Source organism: Xenia sp. Carnegie-2017, unplaced genomic scaffold (genome assembly GCF_021976095.1).
Source record: "Xenia sp. Carnegie-2017 unplaced genomic scaffold, XeniaSp_v1 HiC_scaffold_19, whole genome shotgun sequence".
Lineage (NCBI taxonomy): Eukaryota > Metazoa > Cnidaria > Anthozoa > Malacalcyonacea > Xeniidae > Xenia > Xenia sp. Carnegie-2017.
This window is the reverse complement of record NW_025813481.1, coordinates 6702853-6723270: the sequence shown is the minus strand read 5'-3', so window position 1 is coordinate 6723270 and position 20418 is coordinate 6702853. Positions and strand designations below refer to the sequence as shown.

Sequence of the window (20418 nt, the reverse complement as noted above, 5' to 3'; positions counted from 1 at the left end):
TGTAAAATGATCAATTTGAACCAGGGGGGTTACAACAAGAGATAGATGCTTTGGTGAAGAAGTTCAACATGGCCGACAACGGGGATTGGTGTTTGATAGAAAGTGACCCCGGTGTTTTTACAGAACTGATCCGAGGATTTGGTGAGTGTTTGCCCTAACTGTCATATTTTTTCTTTCGATGAAACTCTGTCATTCACACCAATTTGTGCAAAATATTATGAGCTAGTATTCGTTCTACGTTAATTGAAGGCCAAACAAAGGCTACCAAGTGTCAGTGTGTCATCTTTTGTTTTTTCTAGGTTGTACAGGTTTGCAAGTTGAAGAATTATATTCCTTGGATGAAAGTTCCTTTGAAAGCCTAAGGTGTATCTTTCAAATGAAAGCATTATTTTCGCAGTACCAAAGCAGTATTCTCGCTATTCCGTTGTTGAAGTAACACACAAAATAACAAGTTACATTTATTTTAAACAGACCTGTTCATGGTTTAATATTTCTCTTTAAATGGAAGGCGGGTGATGAACCATCAGGACCTATAGTGCAAGATAGTAGACTTGACAAAATATTCTTTGCAAAGCAGGTAGAAAAATCATAACGATTCAAGAAGAAAGAGTGCTCGCTATAGTTATTTTTTTATACGTATTACATCTTTATGTTTAAATGCTAGGTTATCAACAATGCTTGTGCAACTCAGGCCATTTTAAGTATAATCCTGAACACTAATCATGATGATGTCAATCTGGGGCCAACTCTCACAGAATTCAAAGATTTCTCTGCATCATTTGATGCAAATGTAAGTTGCTCATATGTGGACAACCATGAAGATGTATATGCTGAACACATGGCACAGACATGCAGATATTTTAAACAACTCACTCTTTGTTCCTCATCTTTCATAGCTAAAAGGTCTAACATTGACTAACAGCAATTCAATAAGACAAGTTCACAACAGCTTTGCAAGGTGAAGTTTGCTCTGCATATTTTTTGTTATAAATGCATGTCTGTGTTTAACATATCAAACCTTCAATTGTCAGACAACAGGTGTTTGAGATTGATGGCCCAGCAAAAAAAGATGAAGATGTGTTCCACTTTATTGCCTATGTCCCAATGAACAAAAGACTTTATGAGTTAGATGGTCTTCGTGAAGGACCTATTGATTTGGGGCCATGCACGGATGAAACATGGCTCAATGATGTAAAACCTGTCATAGAGAGGAGAATACAAAAGTATGGCATTTGTTCAGATTGTTGAGAAATAAGCTAAGATATTCTTTAACTGTTAAATGATTTTCACATGGATATATAGGTATTCATCAGAAGAAATCCACTTCAATTTAATGGCAGTTGTGTCGGACAGAAAACAAAACTATTTAAAAGAAATTGAATCTCTAAACATTCAAAAGCGAACACTTCTTGATCAGGTAAATAGAAATGGCAAAGCTGTGTGTTATTTGCTTTTCACCCTGATGTTACATACATAATATTTTGTTGGTGCAATGGCCTTAGGGATCAGATGCAATGGAGACTGAAAATGCAGCAAATCTTCAGACAATTGAGGCAAACATTGTGAAATACCAAGGTCTTGTTGCTGCTGAAGATGATAAGATGCTACGTTATAAAGTATGTAACTTTTTTACATTAAATTGTCCATTATGTAATTTGCAGTTAAGTAAATGTTAACATAACTATACAACTAAGTTGAGACAATCATATGGTAGCTAACTAGGTACTGAAACAAGCTTTATATAAATAAGAATGACCACAATTGTGAGTTAATAGATTAATATGCTGCCAATTATGTTCTAGGTAGAGAACATTCGAAGAAAACATAACTATTTACCATTAATTGTTGAAATATTGAAGATTCTTGGTCAGGAAGGAAAGTTGGTTGAATTGGTTGAAAAGGTAGTGTAATGTGTGCATCTGTCTCCATTGCTGTTTTTATCAAAACATAATTATTTTTCACTTGTTAGGCACAACAGATGAGACCAAAAAAACTGGTTCAAGAGGCGCTTTAAACATAATTATAACAATGGAAAACTATTTCTTTGTTTGTGCATAATAAATGTACCATTTCAAAATTTCAAAGTATTAATGTCATATGGCAATGATCTTATGAAATATGATACAATTGATGGTTTACAAAACAATGTTTTGATTGCATATCAATGATTGGAATTCTTATTTAGTTTTGCATTGCTTTACATTTAAACTTGCCAACTTTGGTCATTTTGTTGGGGTTTTTTCGTTTATTGTTTTCAAAGCGGTTGATATTTTGCGAATACCTTCGTCAATTTCTTCTTCTTCAACATATGAAAAAGTGAGTCGAATGAAGTTCTTGAAATTTCCACTTGCAGAAAAACTGTAAGGAAATGCTTGTAATGAAAAACTTATAAAATTATCAATAAAATAATGCCATGAATATCTTACCATGGTCCAGCTCGTACGCCAACTTTATAATTCTTTGAACAGTATTCACTAAAGTCTAGAAAAAACTTACCTAGCTTGTATTTGCTAAAAGTTGATGATAAAAAGTAAAGAAAAACTCAGAATTTTACCTTTGGCATCATAACCTGATGGTAGCTGAAGTTCAACCCATACATAGTAGCCACCCTAAAGAAAAAATAACATCCTTAATACCTTCCACATTGATTAACAACTCCCATATTTCATTAATGAATACCACAGGCTTTTCAAACTTCATGTAAGATCTTGCATCACAAGTGTCAAGAGCATTACACATTACTTCCATTTTTCTCTACAAACATGGATAACAACATTGACGCTCATTCAACTTGATTAATTTATAATCAAGGCAATGTTAACAATACATACTTTATATGTTTCCAAAGCTTCCTCTATATAAGTGGTTATAATACCCATCTCTAATGCTGTACCTATGATGGCAGATGTATACTGATTAACTCCACCACCGCTACTAATCAAGTAACTAAAAAATTCGAGAAACTATGAAGAAATACGAAAGCATAAAAACAGCAATGGCTTCGTCAAATGAATTTACTTGTTTTCACAACTTAAGGTGTGCGCACCTGAACATTAATCTCTCAAGGACAGTCTCTGGAGCTTCTATCCATCTATCATTCCTGGACACAATATCTTGCTAAACGATCCATTTGAGACAACATGTCCTTTGTAATCATTGTCTGATCTACAAATGAAAACATGAGTACTAGAAATTTAATTCCTTTTATAAAACACACAGGCAACTTCGTGGTAATGTTAAACAAGCCATGCAATAACCTAGAATACATACTTTCTGTCATAACTAAATAGTCTCTTTGGTGGAGCTTCTGAATTAAAATTGATTATGTTATAAACATCATCACAAACTGCAAGTACATTGTATTTCCTCAAAACTTTGATGAGACTGTCGCATCGTTCTGCCAAAAAAGAAGATACTATATTAATTCCAAAACATTTTTATTGTAATCGCCTTTTCAATTAGAGTAATAACAATGGGTTGAAGAGTGCCAATCTTAATAAATGTTGGAAGAGGTATTTGTATGACGAACATGAATTTTTGATACTTATAACACAACAGTATTACCTGATGGCAACGTAATTGATGTTGGATTATTGAAAACTGGAATGGTGTAGAATAAAGCTGTATAAGGATGTTTTTATCAATTTTGTTGAATTTATTTTGATATTGCTGAATCAACTTTTCCAATGCTTCCACATTTACACCATAACAATCAGTTGGAACTGTAAGAATAAGTTTTGTCATCACAATGTCTCTGTAACATAAACTTCTAAGTAAAAGAAATTGAATCCCAATTTATAGTTACCAGGAATGATGTTAAGGCCCAGATCTTCACGAAAAATCTTAATTGCAAGGAAATATGTCGGATCCTCAACAAAGACGTAATCACCCCATTTAAATAAACAACATGTCAATAACATGAGACCATTAGTTGCACCAGCTGTGCACATAAGATTGTCACTAATGAAGAAAAGATTAAAAAGAACAACAAACATATATCAACCTGTAAATAAGATGTTGCATGCACAAAAGTTGAAAATACACACCTGTCAACCTCATCCTTGTAATGATGAGATAAAAAGCCAGCAAGAGCAGGAACATATTTGTGATCACCTCTTAATGCTCCATATTGAAACATGTAACCAGATTCTTCACTTTCCTTGGGACAGAAAATTTGACAAAAATGGAGTGAGTTATAAATCAAGGCATCAAGCTATAAGGATTTAATCATCTGCTTACCATACGTTGTTTGGTAGCTTCAACTAAATATGGCTTCAATTTTGCCATTAAATTAAACGAAGGTGCACCAATACCAAATTCCAAAATGTCGGGCATTGTTTCACATAAATCTTCAAATCCAAACCGTCCATTTCTAGCCGTTCTAGGTTTTTTTGTCGACATCTTCAAGACTTTGACCACACAGATTGACAGTTCTGTCACCGGGTGAGTGTTAATGGTTATAGTTGTAGAAGCGTTATGGGACGTTGTGGAGCGATATTATCAGTTCCTAGAAGTCGCGCATGCGTCATCGGTCATTTCTGTATAATGAAAAAAGTTTCAACACAAAAAAACAGTTAATCGTCGTAAAACAATAAAATTACCAAGTTTAATTCATTTGGAGAAGTAAAAACATTTCGATAGTATTTACAAATAATAACTATATATTAACCAGTAACTTTAGTCGGAAATGAAGTAAAAAAGCTCATTTTGTTGATGTGACTGAAGTCTGCAATAGTTTATATCAGAAACTATGTACAATATCATTTGGAATAATGTCATTTAATGATATAATCAAGGGAGAAAAGCTCACAAGACTATATTGACATGTCGTATTCATTTTGCAATAAAAACTTATCTGTGAATAAATTACAGGCAGTATCGTAGCTACAAACTTAGCTGGAAAAAATTGAAGAAATTGAAAAAGTCATCAAAAAGAGTAAAGTGTATTTAAATAAGATATAAAAAAAATGTATGCTAAAATTAAAAGTTGCTGATCTATTGACTTTTTCTATTACATTGTAACATGATCTGACACATGATTATGAAATATGAATAATAACGCTTAGTAAGCTACGAAAACCTGTTTCGTACGAACGAAATGGTTATACTGCAAATGTAGCAAATGTTGTAATCAATGGACAACACAATTTCAGAAGTGATATGAATGCAACAATTCCTTGGTTAATAATTTTTCTTATTTTCCAATGGCTATCAAGCGGACATGATCTGAACCTAAATATCACATTTGATGGCGGAGGAATCAACTCGTTTTGTCGTTTTACACTCAACTATGACGCCAAGGACACAGTAATCCTTAAAAGGAAGATATTTAGACTAAAACGAGATGTTATATCTGAAAGCAAAAACTTCGAATGCGTTTTATGTCGTTTGAATTCCACGAGAAATTATGCGGCTACCAAAAGAACGATTTGCCATATCATCTACCACAGTCTTTATCATGCAATGCAAAATCAAGATGTTCATCGTCAATGGATTATTAGCGCGAAAGGTTGGAGAACTTTTTTGGGTTATCATAACGTTTATTTCGTCAAAAGTACAGAATTTATAAATTCACATCTTTCCTCATTAGGAGTGGGAAAAAGGAGAGCAAAAACGAAAACACGTGTGAGCAGAGTCATATTTCTAAGTGTTTATTGGATTCAAAGAAATAAAAACATAAGTAGATTAGACAAAGACAAAATCACCCATGAAATTCTTAAACGAAACAAAAGAAATATCCTAGGAAATCGTCAGAACACAACCACATTTCCAAAACATTTTCATAACACTTCTTCTTACACGAATGATGTCACACGACAAACAACGACCGCTCAAAACAAGATGTTAATAACGAGCAGTGAAATAACAACATTTTGCAATAATAGTCTTCCAATCATATCTTCCACGATAACTTCATATCTTTCAACAATAAACCGTTCTCATCAAACTCAAGTAATTTCTCCCTCTTCAAATGTTTTCGCGTCAATGTTGCATAATCTGACGGGTCACAAGGCCAGCAATTATTTAAGCAAGACAACTTCAGTAACCAAAGTAAATTCTGCAATTCATTCAAACAGTCGTATAACAGCCACGAAATCCACTATCACAACAAGTAAAAACTTACAACAAAGTTGCATAACCCAACCTTACGTGACGACGACAAAAATTAAACCATCTCAGATGACCACTAAGCGAAATAATATTATGACAAGAAAACAAAACAAATTATTTGTAGGTTTAATAGCAGGAGGCTGCGTTGTGAGCAGTATCATCATAGCTATTGCAATGTTTCTCCTTGTAAAACGTTATAAACGTATACAAGCCAAAAGGAGAACAGAAAAACAGATCAGTTATTTCAACAGATATGAAGGCACCTCTCCTTGGGATGAATCAGAACAATTTAGAGATAGCAAACTCAGTGTGTTTACCTTAAAGGACAGCAAGTTTGATATTGACTGGGATTCAAGTAATGATATAAAATAAACATCATCAAAAATCATGTTGTTAAATGTACGAGTATTACATAAGATGAAAAAAGTTATGTAAATCTTTAATGCAATACCTTGGTTGACAGCAATATTTTATAAAACTGTTTGAATAAGTAATATTAAATATGTATGATTTAATTAAGGGAGGAACTTTAAAAGATTTAGCTCCCAATGACTGATTGGATTCAAATGAATAATTCCAATGTCCTAAATGATAAACCTTCATTACGTAAGAAATAATTTTGACCTTAGCTCACTCTGTACAAATCCAACAGATTTTTGTTGGTATTCATGAAGTTGTAAGAATTTTACCATCAAGTATACAACACAGTTTTTTAGTCTTTACGGTTAAACATTGTTATATCATCATCATCATCATCACTTTCCAATGGCCTCATTTCCATATCACCAGGCGTTTTAACAACACCATACCTATCAAGAGATATAGTCCCTTTATTGAACACAAGCACTATCAACTTTACAACACAATTAACCTACTTTCTTGGCTTTCTCCGACCTGTATAGCAAAACTTCACAAGAAAGTAGAACCCAATCACAACTGACAACACTAATGTCTAAATATAAAGGCATTATGTCAGCCATTATGATTTTATTTTTTCATTATTTTGGCACTAAGCAAACGCTCAGTATTTTATATAATTATGTCAACTTACCACATACAGAAGGCGTTTCAGCATGCTGCCAAACTGACGTTTTACATATTTCTGTGTAGTGGAGACAGAAGAAAGTTCTTACTAGGAACATAATGTGATGACTTTGTGACATTTTTAACATCGATTTCATCATCTTCTTTTGTATGTTGAGGTGAAGTGAAGTTTATAGCAGAAGTTGATGTAGGTATGGTCGATTTCTTTGCGCTTAGAGCATCGCCTATAAATAAGCAAAATGCGATGAAATCAACTGCTAGTTTAAATGTAGATGACCTGAAATTTATTAAAAACTTTTCTCCCATACTGTAAAATAAAATGTTTCATAAGAAAGAGAAAAAGTGAGACAATTATACGTTATTTTGAAGTTTTATATAAAGGCTAATACGGCTCGACTTGTTCTGTTGCACGCATTGAAAAATTTTACAAAAATAGCTGATATAATCACATTTTTATACAGCGATATTTGTTGCTAAGGCGAACGTTTAAAACACACGATTCAAATATCGATTCAAATAACGTTGACGACAACAATCGAAGAAATAAAATTTTCAGTGATATGCCTAAATGCAAATTTAAACTAAACCACAATAAGATAGGGATCGCAAATAAAGCAACTAACCTTCATGACACTGAACTCGAGTTCCAAAATATTACGAAAACAACAGGTACCAAAAATGCGAACTTTAAACAAAACATAGCGCTCGATGTAAGCTATAAATCATGCCCAAAGCTCAAAATCTTGTTAGAAATGGTTAGAAACCATTGAAGACGAGACACGTAATGAAATTTGATCAAAACAATTAATCACATGCAAATTTTATTCTTCAATGTTTTTCGTTATCTTCCGCATCTGCCATATTGATTTTGTTTGTAGAGTCCAGTCCTCCTGTTTATCAATCGGCTCGGCACACGCACAATATGCAAATATAAAGGATGAAACACACAAGGCACGCGCGACTGAAGCGACTGCCTAGTGTGTTTCAGCTTTAAGTTATTTTATATTTTTAACCAAAACTGACCAATTATGAATAACATGGTTATAGTTTTACGAACAAATTTTATTTATATAATTTTATCGCATTCAGTAAGAAACAAACACAACTAATCTATTTTACGTTATTAGCTTGATTATGAAAGCTTTGAACTCGTCAAAGTAGCATAATTTATGACAGAGTTTCCATGTTTCTTAACGTGCGGAAATGTCTAAGCAATATAAACAACAATAAGACCATTTCTTTATAATGACAAGAGAAATCTGATAGCCAAGTCAAAGACTGCATCAAGAAAGCAAACAGACAACGAAGGCATGCTGTGAGCTGTTCATCTCTCACGTACCGCACTAATCGTAAGACGAAACACTTATCGCCGCACAATGAAACTAAAGTCGAGAATATCTGTCGTAAAGCTGCTAATTGCACTAAGTCTGTATGGTATACAATGCAGTGAATATGCACATCAGCAGTTGAAGAATATAAGTTTTGATCAACAAAGCTACCACAAAAAAGGTCTAATTTCTCTAGCGTTTGTGTTTGATCGGACGGGAAGTATGTATGACGATTTGGTTAAAGTAAGAGAAGGCGCAACAAAGATATTTAATAATACCATTGATAATGGTAAACCTCTGGTAAATAATTACATCCTGGTACCGTTTAGTGACCCAGGTTCGTATGGATTAAACAATATCTATCCGATTAGAATCACTTTGATTTTAGTAAGATTAAACCATTTCACAATGTTAAGCAACATGATGCTAAAAACATGAACATTTTATTGTCTACTGGCCTCCATATTATCAATAGAAAACGTATTTTAATGCTGAAGAAAATGCATCCGAACTCTCTTTATACATGCATACAATATGAAAGAATATTTCGAGAGTGTGATCACTTACTTTGCGATTGACGTTTGTACAAGTGAACCATTTCAATAGAAAATACTCATGCATCAATAAAAAGCACGCGTATTAAAGAATTATTTAAATTCATTCGAGGTTCATAGAGTAATAGAACGAAACCATCAGATTGTCATTAAGGGTCATTGGTAACAGGTGCTGGTTAATTGAAACTCATGTAGGGAGTTAATGACTTTACCGATCGGTGGACTATTAAATGGAATTACAATCCAGCATGAAAAGACATTTGCACACCAAACCTCTGTCTATATCTTACACATGCGCACAAATAACATGATCAACAAACCCACAAAATAATAACTGCAACCAACATTTTCTTCGTGTTGTTAATTACTACTGCGTTATTTACATTTTTCACATTATTTAAATTTCTAGAATTTAATATATGTTCAATTAGCGTACAATCACTTGTTTATGCAGTTAGTAAACTTTTTATATCTTAGTTTTCCTTTCACAGACGTAGGACCAGCATTTCAAACCAAAGATCCAGAAAAATTTTTAAAGTTTTTAAATGACATTACAGTTCATGGCGGACATGATTGCCCGGAAATGAGCGTCACAGCGATCAAAAAAGCTCTAGAACTTAGTCTCCCAGGATCTGTCATTTATGTATTTACGGACGCGGAGGCAAAAGATCACCAAATGCTTGGGGAGGTTGTGCAGTTGATTACAAGAAAGAAAATTCGTGTGAACTTCATTTTGACAGGAAACTGTGGTTTGGAAAAAAATTTTAAGAGAAGAAATACTTATGAAAGAATCGCAATCCTGTCTTCAGGACAAATTGTTAACATAAACAAATCTGATATTGCAAAGATTTGGGATTATGTTAAGCTATCCATTAATCCAAACCGCAAAAATATATTTTCCGTGGATAAATTATCGAGCGGAGAACGGACGTACTTTATTCAAATTGATCAATATATTGACGTGGTGGTAATTACAGTCAGTGGCGAGAATATAGAGGTGGAAATAAAGGATAACACGGGTGAAATAGTACGCTTAACCGATAAGAATGTGGATGTTTTACTGAACCTACCATCGGTACTCTCTGTTCTCATGCGAAATCCAAAGGAAGGAAACTGGAGTGTTAAAGTTCGCAGTGTTGAAGGCCAAACATTAAGAGTAGAAGCCATTAGTGATTATTGGGATGAGATAAACCAACAGCATGAAGTGAATGTTATACCTAGTATGTCGATAAAACAACGAATATCTTTAGTTTTTTTCATTAACCCCCTTTACACACATTCTTCTTTTGTCTCCTTTCCATCATTGGCCAACTTTTTCATCCCCTTTCAATCAACGACTGTCTTCGCTTATCCCCTTTCTATCATTGACCTTTCTCTTTTGTCCCTTTCTATCATTGACTGTCTTTTTTCTTTCCATAAAACCAGAAGTGAACGAGTGCTCACAAAGAATTCATGACTGCGATCCTCAACAACAATGTGTTGACTTGCCTTTTGGATTCATTTGCATAAATAAGTGCAAAACAGGTTTTAATATGACTATCAAAGGACATTGTATTGGTAAGGAAATATTCATCACGCTGAATTCAATACATCAATAACTTTATACGAGTATGGTACTTTGTAGATATCAACGAATGCACCAATAATCCCTTTATCTGTGGGATAAAAGAATGTAGAAATACGAAAGGAAGTTATCGCTGCTTAGATGAGTGTCCACGTGGTTTTGCACGTGATGCCTATGATATTTGTAAAGGTATGCCTGTCTCGTTAGCTTTGCAAAGATTGATTCGATTTAACCATATTAAATTTACATCAATTTAGATATCAATGAATGTTTAATAAACCCATCAATCTGTGGAGAAAATGATTGTTTCAATATTGAAAGAAGTTATCGTTGTCTAAGGAAGTGTTCGCGAGGATATAATCGTAACAGTGACGGTGATTGCGAAGGTACCTCCATGACCAAATTATCATAAAAAATGTTCTCTGCATAAATTAACTCATCGCCATGTTTGTTTTCCATTTAATACAGATATCAATGAATGTTTGAAATATCCGTCATTGTGCGGAAAAGACGAATGCTACAACATTAAAGGAAGCTATAGTTGCCAAGAAATTTGCTCGCGAGGATTTAGACGATATAACAATTCTCAATGCATAGGTAACATGTTGAAGAAATGTACCATTAGATCAAACTTCACAAGAGTTGACAAAAGTAGAGAGGGAAAGATTTCACTGTGTTTTTTTTTTGACAAAGCTTTTATACTTTGTTAATTCTTTTCAAAGAAAAGTTGAATTATCGATTTTTAGATATTGATGAGTGTTTCGAGTCGTCGTTTATTTGTGGCAACAAGGAATGTTTTAACGTTGTTGGAAGTTACCGTTGCGTTGATAAATGTTCCAAAGGTTACTACCGCAGCGACAATGGATATTGCAAAGGTATTGATTAGGAAAGGTTTATCTTGTGTTTTACTCGCACAGTTTTTTTGCCCGCCTCATGATAACATACAATATGTTTTGTACATGTAGATATCGACGAGTGTCTTGACGGTTCTAACAAATGTCAACATATGTGTAAAAATACAGAAGGTGGATATAAATGTTTATGTCCGAGAGGAAGCAGACTTGCAGCAGATGAAAGAAAATGTATCCGTAAGAATACAGTTCTCGTCATTTAGTTTCACATTCCTTAGCTTAACTTACATGTAGAAAAGTTTTCGAAATGAGAGAGAGGTCATCATTTTTATAGAAGACGATATTAACATTTCGGACATTTAGCCGAAGAGGTCAGGCCCCCAAATCAAAAATTTGCGTGTGTGCACCCATTGTCTTCCTCATTTTCTTCGTCTCTGGGTTGACTGTTGAACACATGTAAATCATATGTTTTTTAGGCACAAGAGCATGTGTGACACGTGATCATAGAAGCTGTCAATACCAATGTAATGTTTCAACGGGAATCTGTGAATGTCCTGAAGGATACAAACTGCACTGGAACGAGGCTTCATGCATCGGTAATTTTCTTGATAACATTTGCAATCGCCAATAATTAAAACCATTCACATATTTATCATTTGCAAATTATTTAGATATCAACGAATGCTTTAGTGGAAAACACGCGTGTGGTACTCGAGCTTGTTTCAATACGTTAGGAAAGTACCATTGCTTAAATCTTACATGTCCACATGGTTATTTTCCTACTACTGACGGGTAAAATAATTGATAAATACTCCTCAAATTTTCCATCTATCATTCATTCCAAAATTTATTCTAGATATTGCACAATGCAATGTTTCTACCAAGCCAACCAGTGTCCAGCACGATACACAAAAGTACAATATACATCCATAAGTATCCCACGCTATTTACCAGTAAACACAGACTTCTTGCACCTTAAACCCTACATAGTTCCAGTAGGAAGATCGTCTTTGAACATTGGTTGTAGGGCATATTTCCATCCACCAAAAGACGTCAACCATTTGTTTGGTGTATATCAGCTTGGTGACTTGGGAGTTTTGTACAACAGAGCTGTTTTCCATCAACCAGGATTTTACGAGTTGAGAATTGTCTCAGATTATTTGAATGGTTTTGGTGAAGTTTTAAGTCGTACTACGTTTTATGTATTCGTCGATGTCGCTTATTATACGTTTTAGATAGGAAATGATCTTTTCTTATCTGCCATTTGTTAGCAAGAAAAACGAAGAAGAAAGCTGGTTATGTTTCTGTTTTGGCAAACTACATGGATATTTTTGCTATCATCAATTTTCATAACACTATAACAATCAATCTATTTTAATTTATGTTTACACAAACGATATTTAAGTTTACGTGATTTGAAACATTGCAACACACCATTAACGATTACATTTCGACGTCAAAGAAATAAAATTTCCATTGAAAATAAATGAATCTAGTAAAGGCGTTGTAGATAGATAAAACACATACAGTACATACCACCTAATCATCTTCTAACTTTTCTCATGTGCATGTAGCTAGTAACTGGGAAGTATTTCTTAAAATGTCAAAAAAGGGCATTTACTTTCCAAGTATATCACGAAGATTATCGCTCATGTAATAAGGTTTTTTAGCAGAACCATCGTTTCGTTCACAATCTTCAACTGTTAAAAATGTAGGAAGATATGTATAAAACTACGTTCTAATATGATGAAAAAGTTTTACTTTTTAAAATTATTACTTACGAAAACAGAAGAAGATGGTATCGATAGCCATTTCATAGACAGAGAAAAATAGCGCAGCCACAACCCAAGCACCAATCACACAAACCTACAATCAAATAGTATATATAAAATGAAGTATAGGGAAGAAAAATAAACATTGAACTTACCACAATAGGAACAACAGAATAAGAAAGTTGGACATCTTCAACATCATTGACAAATTTGTCAAACCAATAGAAACTTGCCACACCTGTAATTGAAGTCGAGATTGGTCAAAACCGACAAACATGTTTTGCTGTAAAATGCATTATTTTCACCAACCAATAACTCCAACGACGAACAATCTTCCCATGAACAATAAAAAAGCTGTAACGCCATTAATCGCCGCAACTCTGCAATTGAAAAATTCCTGTTATCATCATATCAAGAGTTTCTTCGTTAGCAGAGATGTATGTATCTTTCCCCAACAATACTCTTCCTAACCTCAAAGCATTTCTTAACAACAAGAAAAAAGCGTCTTTGGCGGCTTTACAGAAATTCTTTCCATAAATTGCAATGCCAATGTACACGTTCTTATTTAAATATCTCAAACATTTTTCCATACACCAAAAGCAGCATTTCGAACACCTTAACGACAAAAAAAACAAGTCAACTAAAGTGTTTATTTAAATATCTCAAACATTTATCCAAACACCAAAAGCAGCATTTCAAACACCTTAACGACAAAAAAAAACAAGTCAACTAAAGTGTTCATCTACAAGATAATGCTAGATTTAAAACAAACTGTGCAAAAATGAGGTACAAAAGAACCTCATAAAAAACTTGACAAATCCATTGTCCTGGTTGGACTCTAAATAAAAGAGAAGAAATTTTACTGTTGATAAAAAATCTATGGACATAACAATTTCTTCACATCAATACCTTTAAGCTGGTGATGAATATATTCCAAAACTGCTCTGATAAACTGGACAATAGCTATAATAGCAGCACCAAAAGCCAGGGAACCCGTGTGATATCTGGGGATATAAATATACACAGAAAGAATAAAGTTAAAGTACATAGATGTCTTCACATTAGATACAATCAAACCTTAAAGTTCTTCCTAGAGCTGAGATAATAGGCAACGCTGGAACATCCTTAAATAACGATAAATAACATCATCAAACAAAGGCATTTGTGGTAATTCTTTTTATTTGTGATCACAGCACATACGTCAGGTTTATGAAAGGCAAAGTACCACGATGCAAAAGCTCCAGCCAAGACGCATTCACCCAATGCTATAACAAAGTTCATCAACCACAACCATCCAAAGAAATGAAAGATTGCCATTCGATACAAATGTCTATGATAAAATAAAAATATTAAAAATTAGAAATAAGAATCTTTGTTACGTAAAAAATAAACTTTTTTATGAAACATAAAAAATAATAAAATCGTCACAAACTCGTTTGTTTCATATCCAGCCAGAACACACTGTGACATATTGCCCGTGAAAGTCTAAAAAATGTACAAAATCGTATCTATAAAATAAAACTACATTGGTTACATAACTAAAAGCAAGTTGAATGATTATGATTTGAACCTTTGGATTACAGTCCGTAAAGTTTTGAATTGTTCCGTTTTTGTCAATAACATGGAATTTCTGCGTACCGTTGCTTACCAAAAATCTTCAAAGATTAATTCGTCAAGGCAAAAATATTGGACAAAGGGAAAGAGAACAAATGCAATGACAAAAAAACAAAACGATGTTGATATTTTTCTTATTGCAACAAAAAGAAGGATACAATGAAACAGCGATAAACCAAGCAAACACACCAAGTTGCAAAATCCATGGAAATATTGGAAAGAATAACGCTGCCTTGATAGAGCCTACAGCTCTACAAAAATGAAAAAAAATTTCATAGCCCACATGAGCACATCACATGCAAGACACGCGAAATAGGATTAAGATCATCAAACAGTAAATGACTAACTTGCTGGCCTCTTTTATTAATGCAATGCTTATATTTATGCGCTTTCTCAAGACAAACATGATCAGCAACAGAACCACAAAGACAACAGTGAGAATTATCCCTAGAAAAACAGAACGGTATTTATGACTTGATTGAATGATTTTACTTTACGTATACTGACACATAGGCAAACACTGGCAAGATATTGACACTGTCTTTATAATAAGAATATCTTCTTTCATAGCTGCCATGCATGGTGGAATAGTTTTGAAATCTTCTATTTTGGCAAAAGTGGTAAATATTTGGTTAGGTTAAAGAATATTCTTTTAAGAAAGAAAATTTCCATAATTTCGTAGAAGCACTATTGCTAATGTGCATTTAATATAGACAACGAGTTTTTTCAGAATAGATATGTTTCGACATGAGATGGCGAATGAGATTTCATTCGCTATTACGTATAATCACAAACGTACCAGATGCTAGCCAAAATTTCTTGGAGTTTGTAAAGTTGTCTAAGTTTGTGGTGAATTTCCATTCAATACTTTGATCAACACCGCGAACTTCAAGATCTTTGTATTTTTGGTAACAGAAATAAATCCCTATATGATGAAAATGAAGATTGTTTTTTCAGGTTTTAAACGTGACTTAAAGCAGTCACTGTGCACGAAGTGAAGTCGAAACTTACCGACAATCATGAGGGCAAATGCAGCTAATATCGAAAGCCAAACCATATGCCAAGCTATCCATCTTAAATATTATGAAGATTTTAAGTTAAAACTTTACCAATGGACATTAAATTGAAGAATTTGAGGAATATAAGCAGATGGAACCTGGTTATGATTATCCAAAGTAAAGATATAAACATGGCGACAACCAAAGCTCTAAATGGATCAATTGTATAACATATAACAACACAAAATCAACGGAGTACGCCCCCGACTCCCAGATGGTAAAAGTTGATTAAATGGAAAAAAGCATCAATGGAGATTTGCAATATATAGAAAGGATGCTATAAAGTTTATAATGAAGTTTCGTATATTACCCAAGAATCCAATACCAAACCATTTTTAGATCTTCAAAAATCTGAAATACAGAGTTTGTTAATTTACTGCAATCTTGGGTGATAATTTAGGGATCACTACACAGCTAAATGTGGAGAAGTTCGTATTAAGTACCTTGACTGCAATGCTTTTGGCGTTCATTAAGTCTCCAAGTCCTCTGCAAGAAAGATTAGATAGAAGTTTTTGTGTACTCTTGAAGATTTCAGTCAATACAGAAAAAAATAATACTAACGAAATTCCATTTTCAACGTTTTTCTTAATCTCAGTTGAATTTAGATTGTCTAGGCCAAGAGCAGTAGGCAGACAACGGTATAGAACTGAAACATAGAAAAATAACAAAAAATAAAAAAATTGCAAAAATCATCGTGTCGCGATAGCCATTATACATTAGCTTTAGTGTGAGCGTATGAGCTACTCAAAGTGTTCAGTTCTATAAATTGCATAAATTTGCATAAAATTATAGTGGATAACAACACGACAATAAGTTACACTAAAATTGTATGCACTTTTAAACAAACCTGGTGAGCTATCGATGTAGAAATCTGCACATTTATTTTCTTTAACCAGCAGGTCGAATTCACGTTTGTTCTAAAGAGCGACACATGTGAATACTTATGTAGTATGAGAGAAGAAACGCAGCTTTCTATATTACCTGAGGCCTTGTCACTCCTTCAACACAAATAACTTTATCATAATCCACGTCACTGTTGTACACGGCTGTGTAGTCCGGACATTTTTTAACACAAACCTAAAAAACAGTGGCAAAAAAAGAAAGTACAGTCTTCACGTAGAATCTTTGGATGAAATTTGTCATTTAAACCTGTGGAGTTGGGCATGAAAGACTAGTGAGATCTTTTAATGACGTCTTCTTGATACACTTCGTCAGATCAAAGAAGAACAAGTACTTCTTGTCCCTATAACAAAGATGATTGTAAAGTCCTCTTTTATTGAAAATAAACAACCGGTTGGAAATATACTCACACAAAATCAACACCACAGGTTTTTCCTGTAATGTACAAACATAACGTCACGTATTGTCTTTTGCTACGAATAATAGGAAAGTCAAAATGGAAAGTCAACGATTCATACCATTAGAGTCTGTTGGGTATATCAGTCTGTCTAAATCACCTTCTTTAAATGCTAAGACCAAAAAATAACTATCATGAATATAACATGTAGTCGTTTAAGGTTGTCGTTAAGATTGACTTACCCATGATTCCAACGATGACCATTCCAACAAGATATAATGTAAACAACAAACAGCAAGGTATATCTGTGCATGATCTGTTTATGCAAGAAAACGACAGTATAAATGATGAACAAACTTGCTTTGTGTAAACACTTAAACTCGCGACAACCAGTGTACCTATTCTTGATAGGACCTTTGAAGTTTGGATCGTAATGACGAGCTTTCCCATCTATGGTATAAAAATCAACAACTAAGAAATTCGCACAAGGGATAAACGATTCCCTTCAAACTCTCTCTCAGCGTTTGAAATTGAACCGTTCAGTTTGAAACGCTGAGAGAAAGACATGCTATATTCTCCCTTTCTTCGTTTACTGTAAGATTATCTGTCATTTAAACTAGTTTGATATGATATTTGTCTAACTGGAGTAGAATTTTATACTTATGAAGGTCCAAACACGGCTATAATGGATATAATATGCACAAAAGCCGTCGGCGGAGCGTATAAAATGACATTACAAACTATGTCGTTCGCTGTTTTCCAGCTGAACTAAACACAATAAAATTCATCCTATTTGGACCTTGTTGTTAATTCTTTTTTACTTTAGCTTTTGCTGTAAAAGAGATTCGACCAAATCGCTTTCATTTTCAATCTTTTCTATTATATTGTGTTTCATTCTATTCAAGAGATCCTTGCCTCGGGACACATTATACACAACATGAGGCATCGTATGAAAACAATTTAAAACTGGTCACGTAGAAAAGCTCGACTTCAATATTTACGATATTTATTTCGAGTATAGTCATACAACGTAGCAATTGTGACAAAAAATTGAATATTGTAGAGAATAATGTATTCGTATAAAGGATTATTCTTAATTCGTATAAAGGATTTTACACTTCATAAAATATTACATATTCCGTGCGCAATATAAAATAGTAAGATCATGTGAAAATAGATGCGGCACAACAGGTAGCAAAAATAAAAGGAAAGATGAATAGATGAGTTTACTAATACTTCATAAACAATTTACATAAATCAACAAACTTTATGCCCTAAAAACTTAAAGCAATTTGTAAAAAATTATGAAGAAATATTCACCTGTTTCGTCCGCTGCCATATTTAAGCGTTCGTGCTTTTGAGCCTTCATTTTAATGCTGATATTATTTACAGTACGATGTTTATCTTACTCATTATGAATTCTACTTCGTCACTGTTTACGTCACTAGGACGTCATGTGAGATAGAGCAAGCGATATCAAGATAAGTTCGAGCGTAGATTTCACAGCGATCAGTTACAGAAAGTTCCTTTCCACACTATATTACAATTATATTTCCACACTATATTCTTGAATTATGGCTTCTACAAGTGAAGAGTATACGACAAGTGATGATGTCGGAGATGAAGCAGCACTCCTGGGTTTTGCTGAACACGATGAACAAGATGACATGATGGAAGAAAGCGAAGAAGAGCAAGTCACATCATAGAATTTGAATGTGGCAACCGCCCTTTGTAGGATGAGTGAAGCAATGACTGCAATGAGTGAATCACTCAGGTTAATGCAGCAAACGTCAGTATCCTCTACAGTAGAATCTACTCGTAAGAGGAAAGCAAGTGCTTTAATCCCTGAATCAGGCATGACGCAGATTGTGAAGTCTTGTTGGCACAAAACGAAGAACCTTCGACCAAGCGCAATCCTGAAGCAGAACAACTAGCAGTGGACCCGTTGCTGGAAGAGATTTCGCAGACTCTAGACGAAACTGAGAAAACTTCACCAATCGTCAACGAGAAGCTCGCCTCAATTATCAACCAGCGTTGGCTGAATAAGCTGAACGACGAGCAATTGAAGGAAAAAAAGGCTAAATATTTTAGGCCTAAGAACTGCGATCGCCTTATTGTAACTAAGGTAAACCCCGAAATTTGGGGAAAATTAGACCGCACAGCTAGAGGGCGTGATTTACAATTGAGTGCAATTCAATCGGCCCTGACGAATGTCGGTCATATAGCAGCACAAACCACCAATGATCTGTTGGTTGCCCGCAATAACAGCAGCAAACTGAATATTGATAATCTTGTTCGTATGAACGCTGATGTCATAGCGATCCTGGAACATGTAAGTTTTGAATTGTCTCAACGACGACGTGACGCTATACGTCCCAATCTCCGTCGAGAATTTAGTACTTTATGCGCATTGCATGTTCCCATTACGAAATATTTGTTTGGAGATGAAGTGCAAACCCAAATTAATCACATTCGCACATCCAACAAGATTGGCAACGCGACAACAAGCTCTTCTAATACCACTTGGCAGCAACATTCGAAACAAGGGAAACGACAATGGCGCCCTTTTTTATCCCGTCATCAGGGCAACACCCCTATCGGTCGAAGAGGAACAAATTCGGGAAGAAACGATCGGACACAATGAACGATCGTAAGTAGAAAACATCGAATTTTCAAGAAATTTTAAGACTTTACAGGTAAACCAGTATTCTTCTTTTGTACCCACGCTAATAGCGTATTTGAATAAAAGCTTGGAGACCTATCAGGCTGGCAGCATATCAAATTATTTAAGTGCATGGGAAACACTCACCCCCTGATAAGGAAATCTTAAAGTTTTACCCAAGAGTTTTACCCAAGCAAATACAGCTACCCGAGGTTGAAATGAACAATATTGATTTAGAAATTAACAAATTACGCAAAAAAGGCATTTTGCAGATTTCTCACCCTGAATCAGGGGAATTTGTATCTCCAATTTTCACTTGCCCAAAAAAAGACGGTTCTTTTCGCATGATTCTTAATCTGAAATGCTTAAACAGGCATGTCAGATATCACCATTTTAAAATGGAGTGTGTTTGGTCAGCTATTAGGCTTATGAAACCAAATTGTTTCATGGCCTCCATCGATCTCAAAGATGCTTACTATTCCGTACCTATTCACCCAGCATATCAAAAATTCCTCAAATTTTGGTGGAGAGGGCAATTATATAAATTTGCCTGTTTTCCTAAC

General features: G+C 34.3%; 5 protein-coding genes and 1 long non-coding RNA gene across 8 annotated transcripts; 3 read left to right on the top strand and 3 right to left on the bottom strand.

The window, feature by feature from the left end:
* The first annotated feature begins 38 nt into the window (after positions 1 to 38).
* On the top strand, positions 39 to 2165 carry LOC124438816 (ubiquitin carboxyl-terminal hydrolase isozyme L5-like). Its single transcript, XM_046989032.1, has 10 exons — positions 39 to 141; positions 300 to 363; positions 472 to 577; positions 665 to 790; positions 897 to 958; positions 1032 to 1223; positions 1303 to 1417; positions 1503 to 1616; positions 1803 to 1901; positions 1970 to 2165. The coding sequence occupies exons 1-10, from the start codon at positions 69 to 71 to the stop codon at positions 2012 to 2014; spliced, it is 996 nt and encodes a 331-aa protein (XP_046844988.1). The 5' UTR covers positions 39 to 68; the 3' UTR covers positions 2015 to 2165.
* LOC124438815 (uncharacterized protein YER152C-like) lies at positions 2070 to 4503 on the bottom strand. Its single transcript, XM_046989031.1, is given in 13 exon segments — positions 2070 to 2358; positions 2427 to 2481; positions 2555 to 2609; positions 2680 to 2754; positions 2832 to 2946; positions 3047 to 3095; positions 3098 to 3165; positions 3271 to 3397; positions 3565 to 3633; positions 3636 to 3722; positions 3806 to 3960; positions 4047 to 4159; positions 4240 to 4503. Coding segments are annotated over 13 exon segments (1266 nt in total). The 5' UTR covers positions 4402 to 4503; the 3' UTR covers positions 2070 to 2222.
* Positions 4504 to 5061: 558 nt separating this feature from the next.
* On the top strand, positions 5062 to 6836 carry LOC124438905. The gene is made up of 2 exons (XM_046989102.1): positions 5062 to 5509; positions 5591 to 6836. Exons 1-2 carry the CDS (start codon positions 5161 to 5163, stop codon positions 6481 to 6483), a joined length of 1242 nt encoding a protein of 413 aa, XP_046845058.1. The 5' UTR covers positions 5062 to 5160; the 3' UTR covers positions 6484 to 6836.
* A 419-nt stretch (positions 6837 to 7255) lies between these two features.
* LOC124438906 lies at positions 7256 to 8013 on the bottom strand. The gene is made up of 2 exons (XR_006946212.1): positions 7779 to 8013; positions 7256 to 7379 (listed from the first exon to the last, which is right to left on the bottom strand). It is a non-coding gene; the product is annotated as an uncharacterized LOC124438906 (long non-coding RNA).
* A 1518-nt stretch (positions 8014 to 9531) lies between these two features.
* LOC124438518 (hemicentin-2-like) lies at positions 9532 to 12939 on the top strand. The gene is made up of 10 exons (XM_046988683.1): positions 9532 to 10257; positions 10463 to 10594; positions 10662 to 10790; positions 10859 to 10987; positions 11070 to 11198; positions 11348 to 11476; positions 11567 to 11689; positions 11929 to 12048; positions 12124 to 12244; positions 12309 to 12939. Exons 1-10 carry the CDS (start codon positions 9621 to 9623, stop codon positions 12685 to 12687), a joined length of 2028 nt encoding a protein of 675 aa, XP_046844639.1. The 5' UTR covers positions 9532 to 9620; the 3' UTR covers positions 12688 to 12939.
* On the bottom strand, positions 12749 to 18590 carry LOC124438516 (choline transporter-like protein 4). 3 transcript variants are annotated; one of them, XM_046988680.1, is made up of 27 exons: positions 18514 to 18590; positions 17592 to 17643; positions 17436 to 17509; positions 17315 to 17365; positions 17207 to 17231; positions 17046 to 17139; positions 16878 to 16973; positions 16744 to 16813; positions 16458 to 16542; positions 16340 to 16382; positions 16207 to 16247; positions 15995 to 16045; positions 15850 to 15911; positions 15638 to 15763; positions 15186 to 15285; positions 14997 to 15089; positions 14795 to 14879; positions 14657 to 14709; positions 14425 to 14554; positions 14302 to 14348; positions 14134 to 14228; positions 14023 to 14062; positions 13696 to 13839; positions 13534 to 13604; positions 13380 to 13462; positions 13234 to 13318; positions 12749 to 13152 (listed from the first exon to the last, which is right to left on the bottom strand). In XM_046988680.1, exons 1-27 carry the CDS (start codon positions 18560 to 18562, stop codon positions 13070 to 13072), a joined length of 2028 nt encoding a protein of 675 aa, XP_046844636.1. In that variant the 5' UTR covers positions 18563 to 18590; the 3' UTR covers positions 12749 to 13069. The 3 variants fall into 3 exon arrangements, with proteins under 3 accessions (XP_046844636.1, XP_046844637.1, XP_046844638.1); XM_046988681.1 differs by lacking the exon at positions 17315 to 17365 and having other exon boundaries at positions 17207 to 17269; XM_046988682.1 differs by lacking the exons at positions 12749 to 13152; positions 13234 to 13318; positions 13380 to 13462; positions 13534 to 13604 and having other exon boundaries at positions 13814 to 13927.
* Positions 18591 to 20418: the final 1828 nt, after the last annotated feature.

Excerpts from the sequence above, each read along its gene's own strand:
- LOC124438516 (XM_046988680.1), bottom strand. The coding sequence starts at position 18,562 with ATGAAGGCTCAAAAGCACGAACGCTTAAATATGGCAGCGGACGAAACA. Across the intron at positions 17,366-17,435 it reads GGTCATCGTTGGAATCATGG|CATTTAAAGAAGGTGATTTA; the intron begins GTAAGTCAATCT and ends TTTTGGTCTTAG. Across the intron at positions 17,140-17,206 it reads ACCTGTGGTGTTGATTTTGT|GGACAAGAAGTACTTGTTCT; the intron begins GTGAGTATATTT and ends TCTTTGTTATAG.
- LOC124438905 (XM_046989102.1), top strand. The coding sequence starts at position 5,161 with ATGAATGCAACAATTCCTTGGTTAATAATTTTTCTTATTTTCCAATGG. Across the intron at positions 5,510-5,590 it reads ATGGATTATTAGCGCGAAAG|GAGTGGGAAAAAGGAGAGCA; the intron begins GTTGGAGAACTT and ends TTTCCTCATTAG.
- LOC124438816 (XM_046989032.1), top strand. The coding sequence starts at position 69 with ATGGCCGACAACGGGGATTGGTGTTTGATAGAAAGTGACCCCGGTGTT. Across the intron at positions 142-299 it reads AGAACTGATCCGAGGATTTG|GTTGTACAGGTTTGCAAGTT; the intron begins GTGAGTGTTTGC and ends TGTTTTTTCTAG. Across the intron at positions 1,617-1,802 it reads ATAAGATGCTACGTTATAAA|GTAGAGAACATTCGAAGAAA; the intron begins GTATGTAACTTT and ends ATTATGTTCTAG.
- LOC124438518 (XM_046988683.1), top strand. The coding sequence starts at position 9,621 with ATGAGCGTCACAGCGATCAAAAAAGCTCTAGAACTTAGTCTCCCAGGA. Across the intron at positions 10,595-10,661 it reads TATCAAAGGACATTGTATTG|ATATCAACGAATGCACCAAT; the intron begins GTAAGGAAATAT and ends GGTACTTTGTAG. Across the intron at positions 12,245-12,308 it reads TATTTTCCTACTACTGACGG|ATATTGCACAATGCAATGTT; the intron begins GTAAAATAATTG and ends AATTTATTCTAG.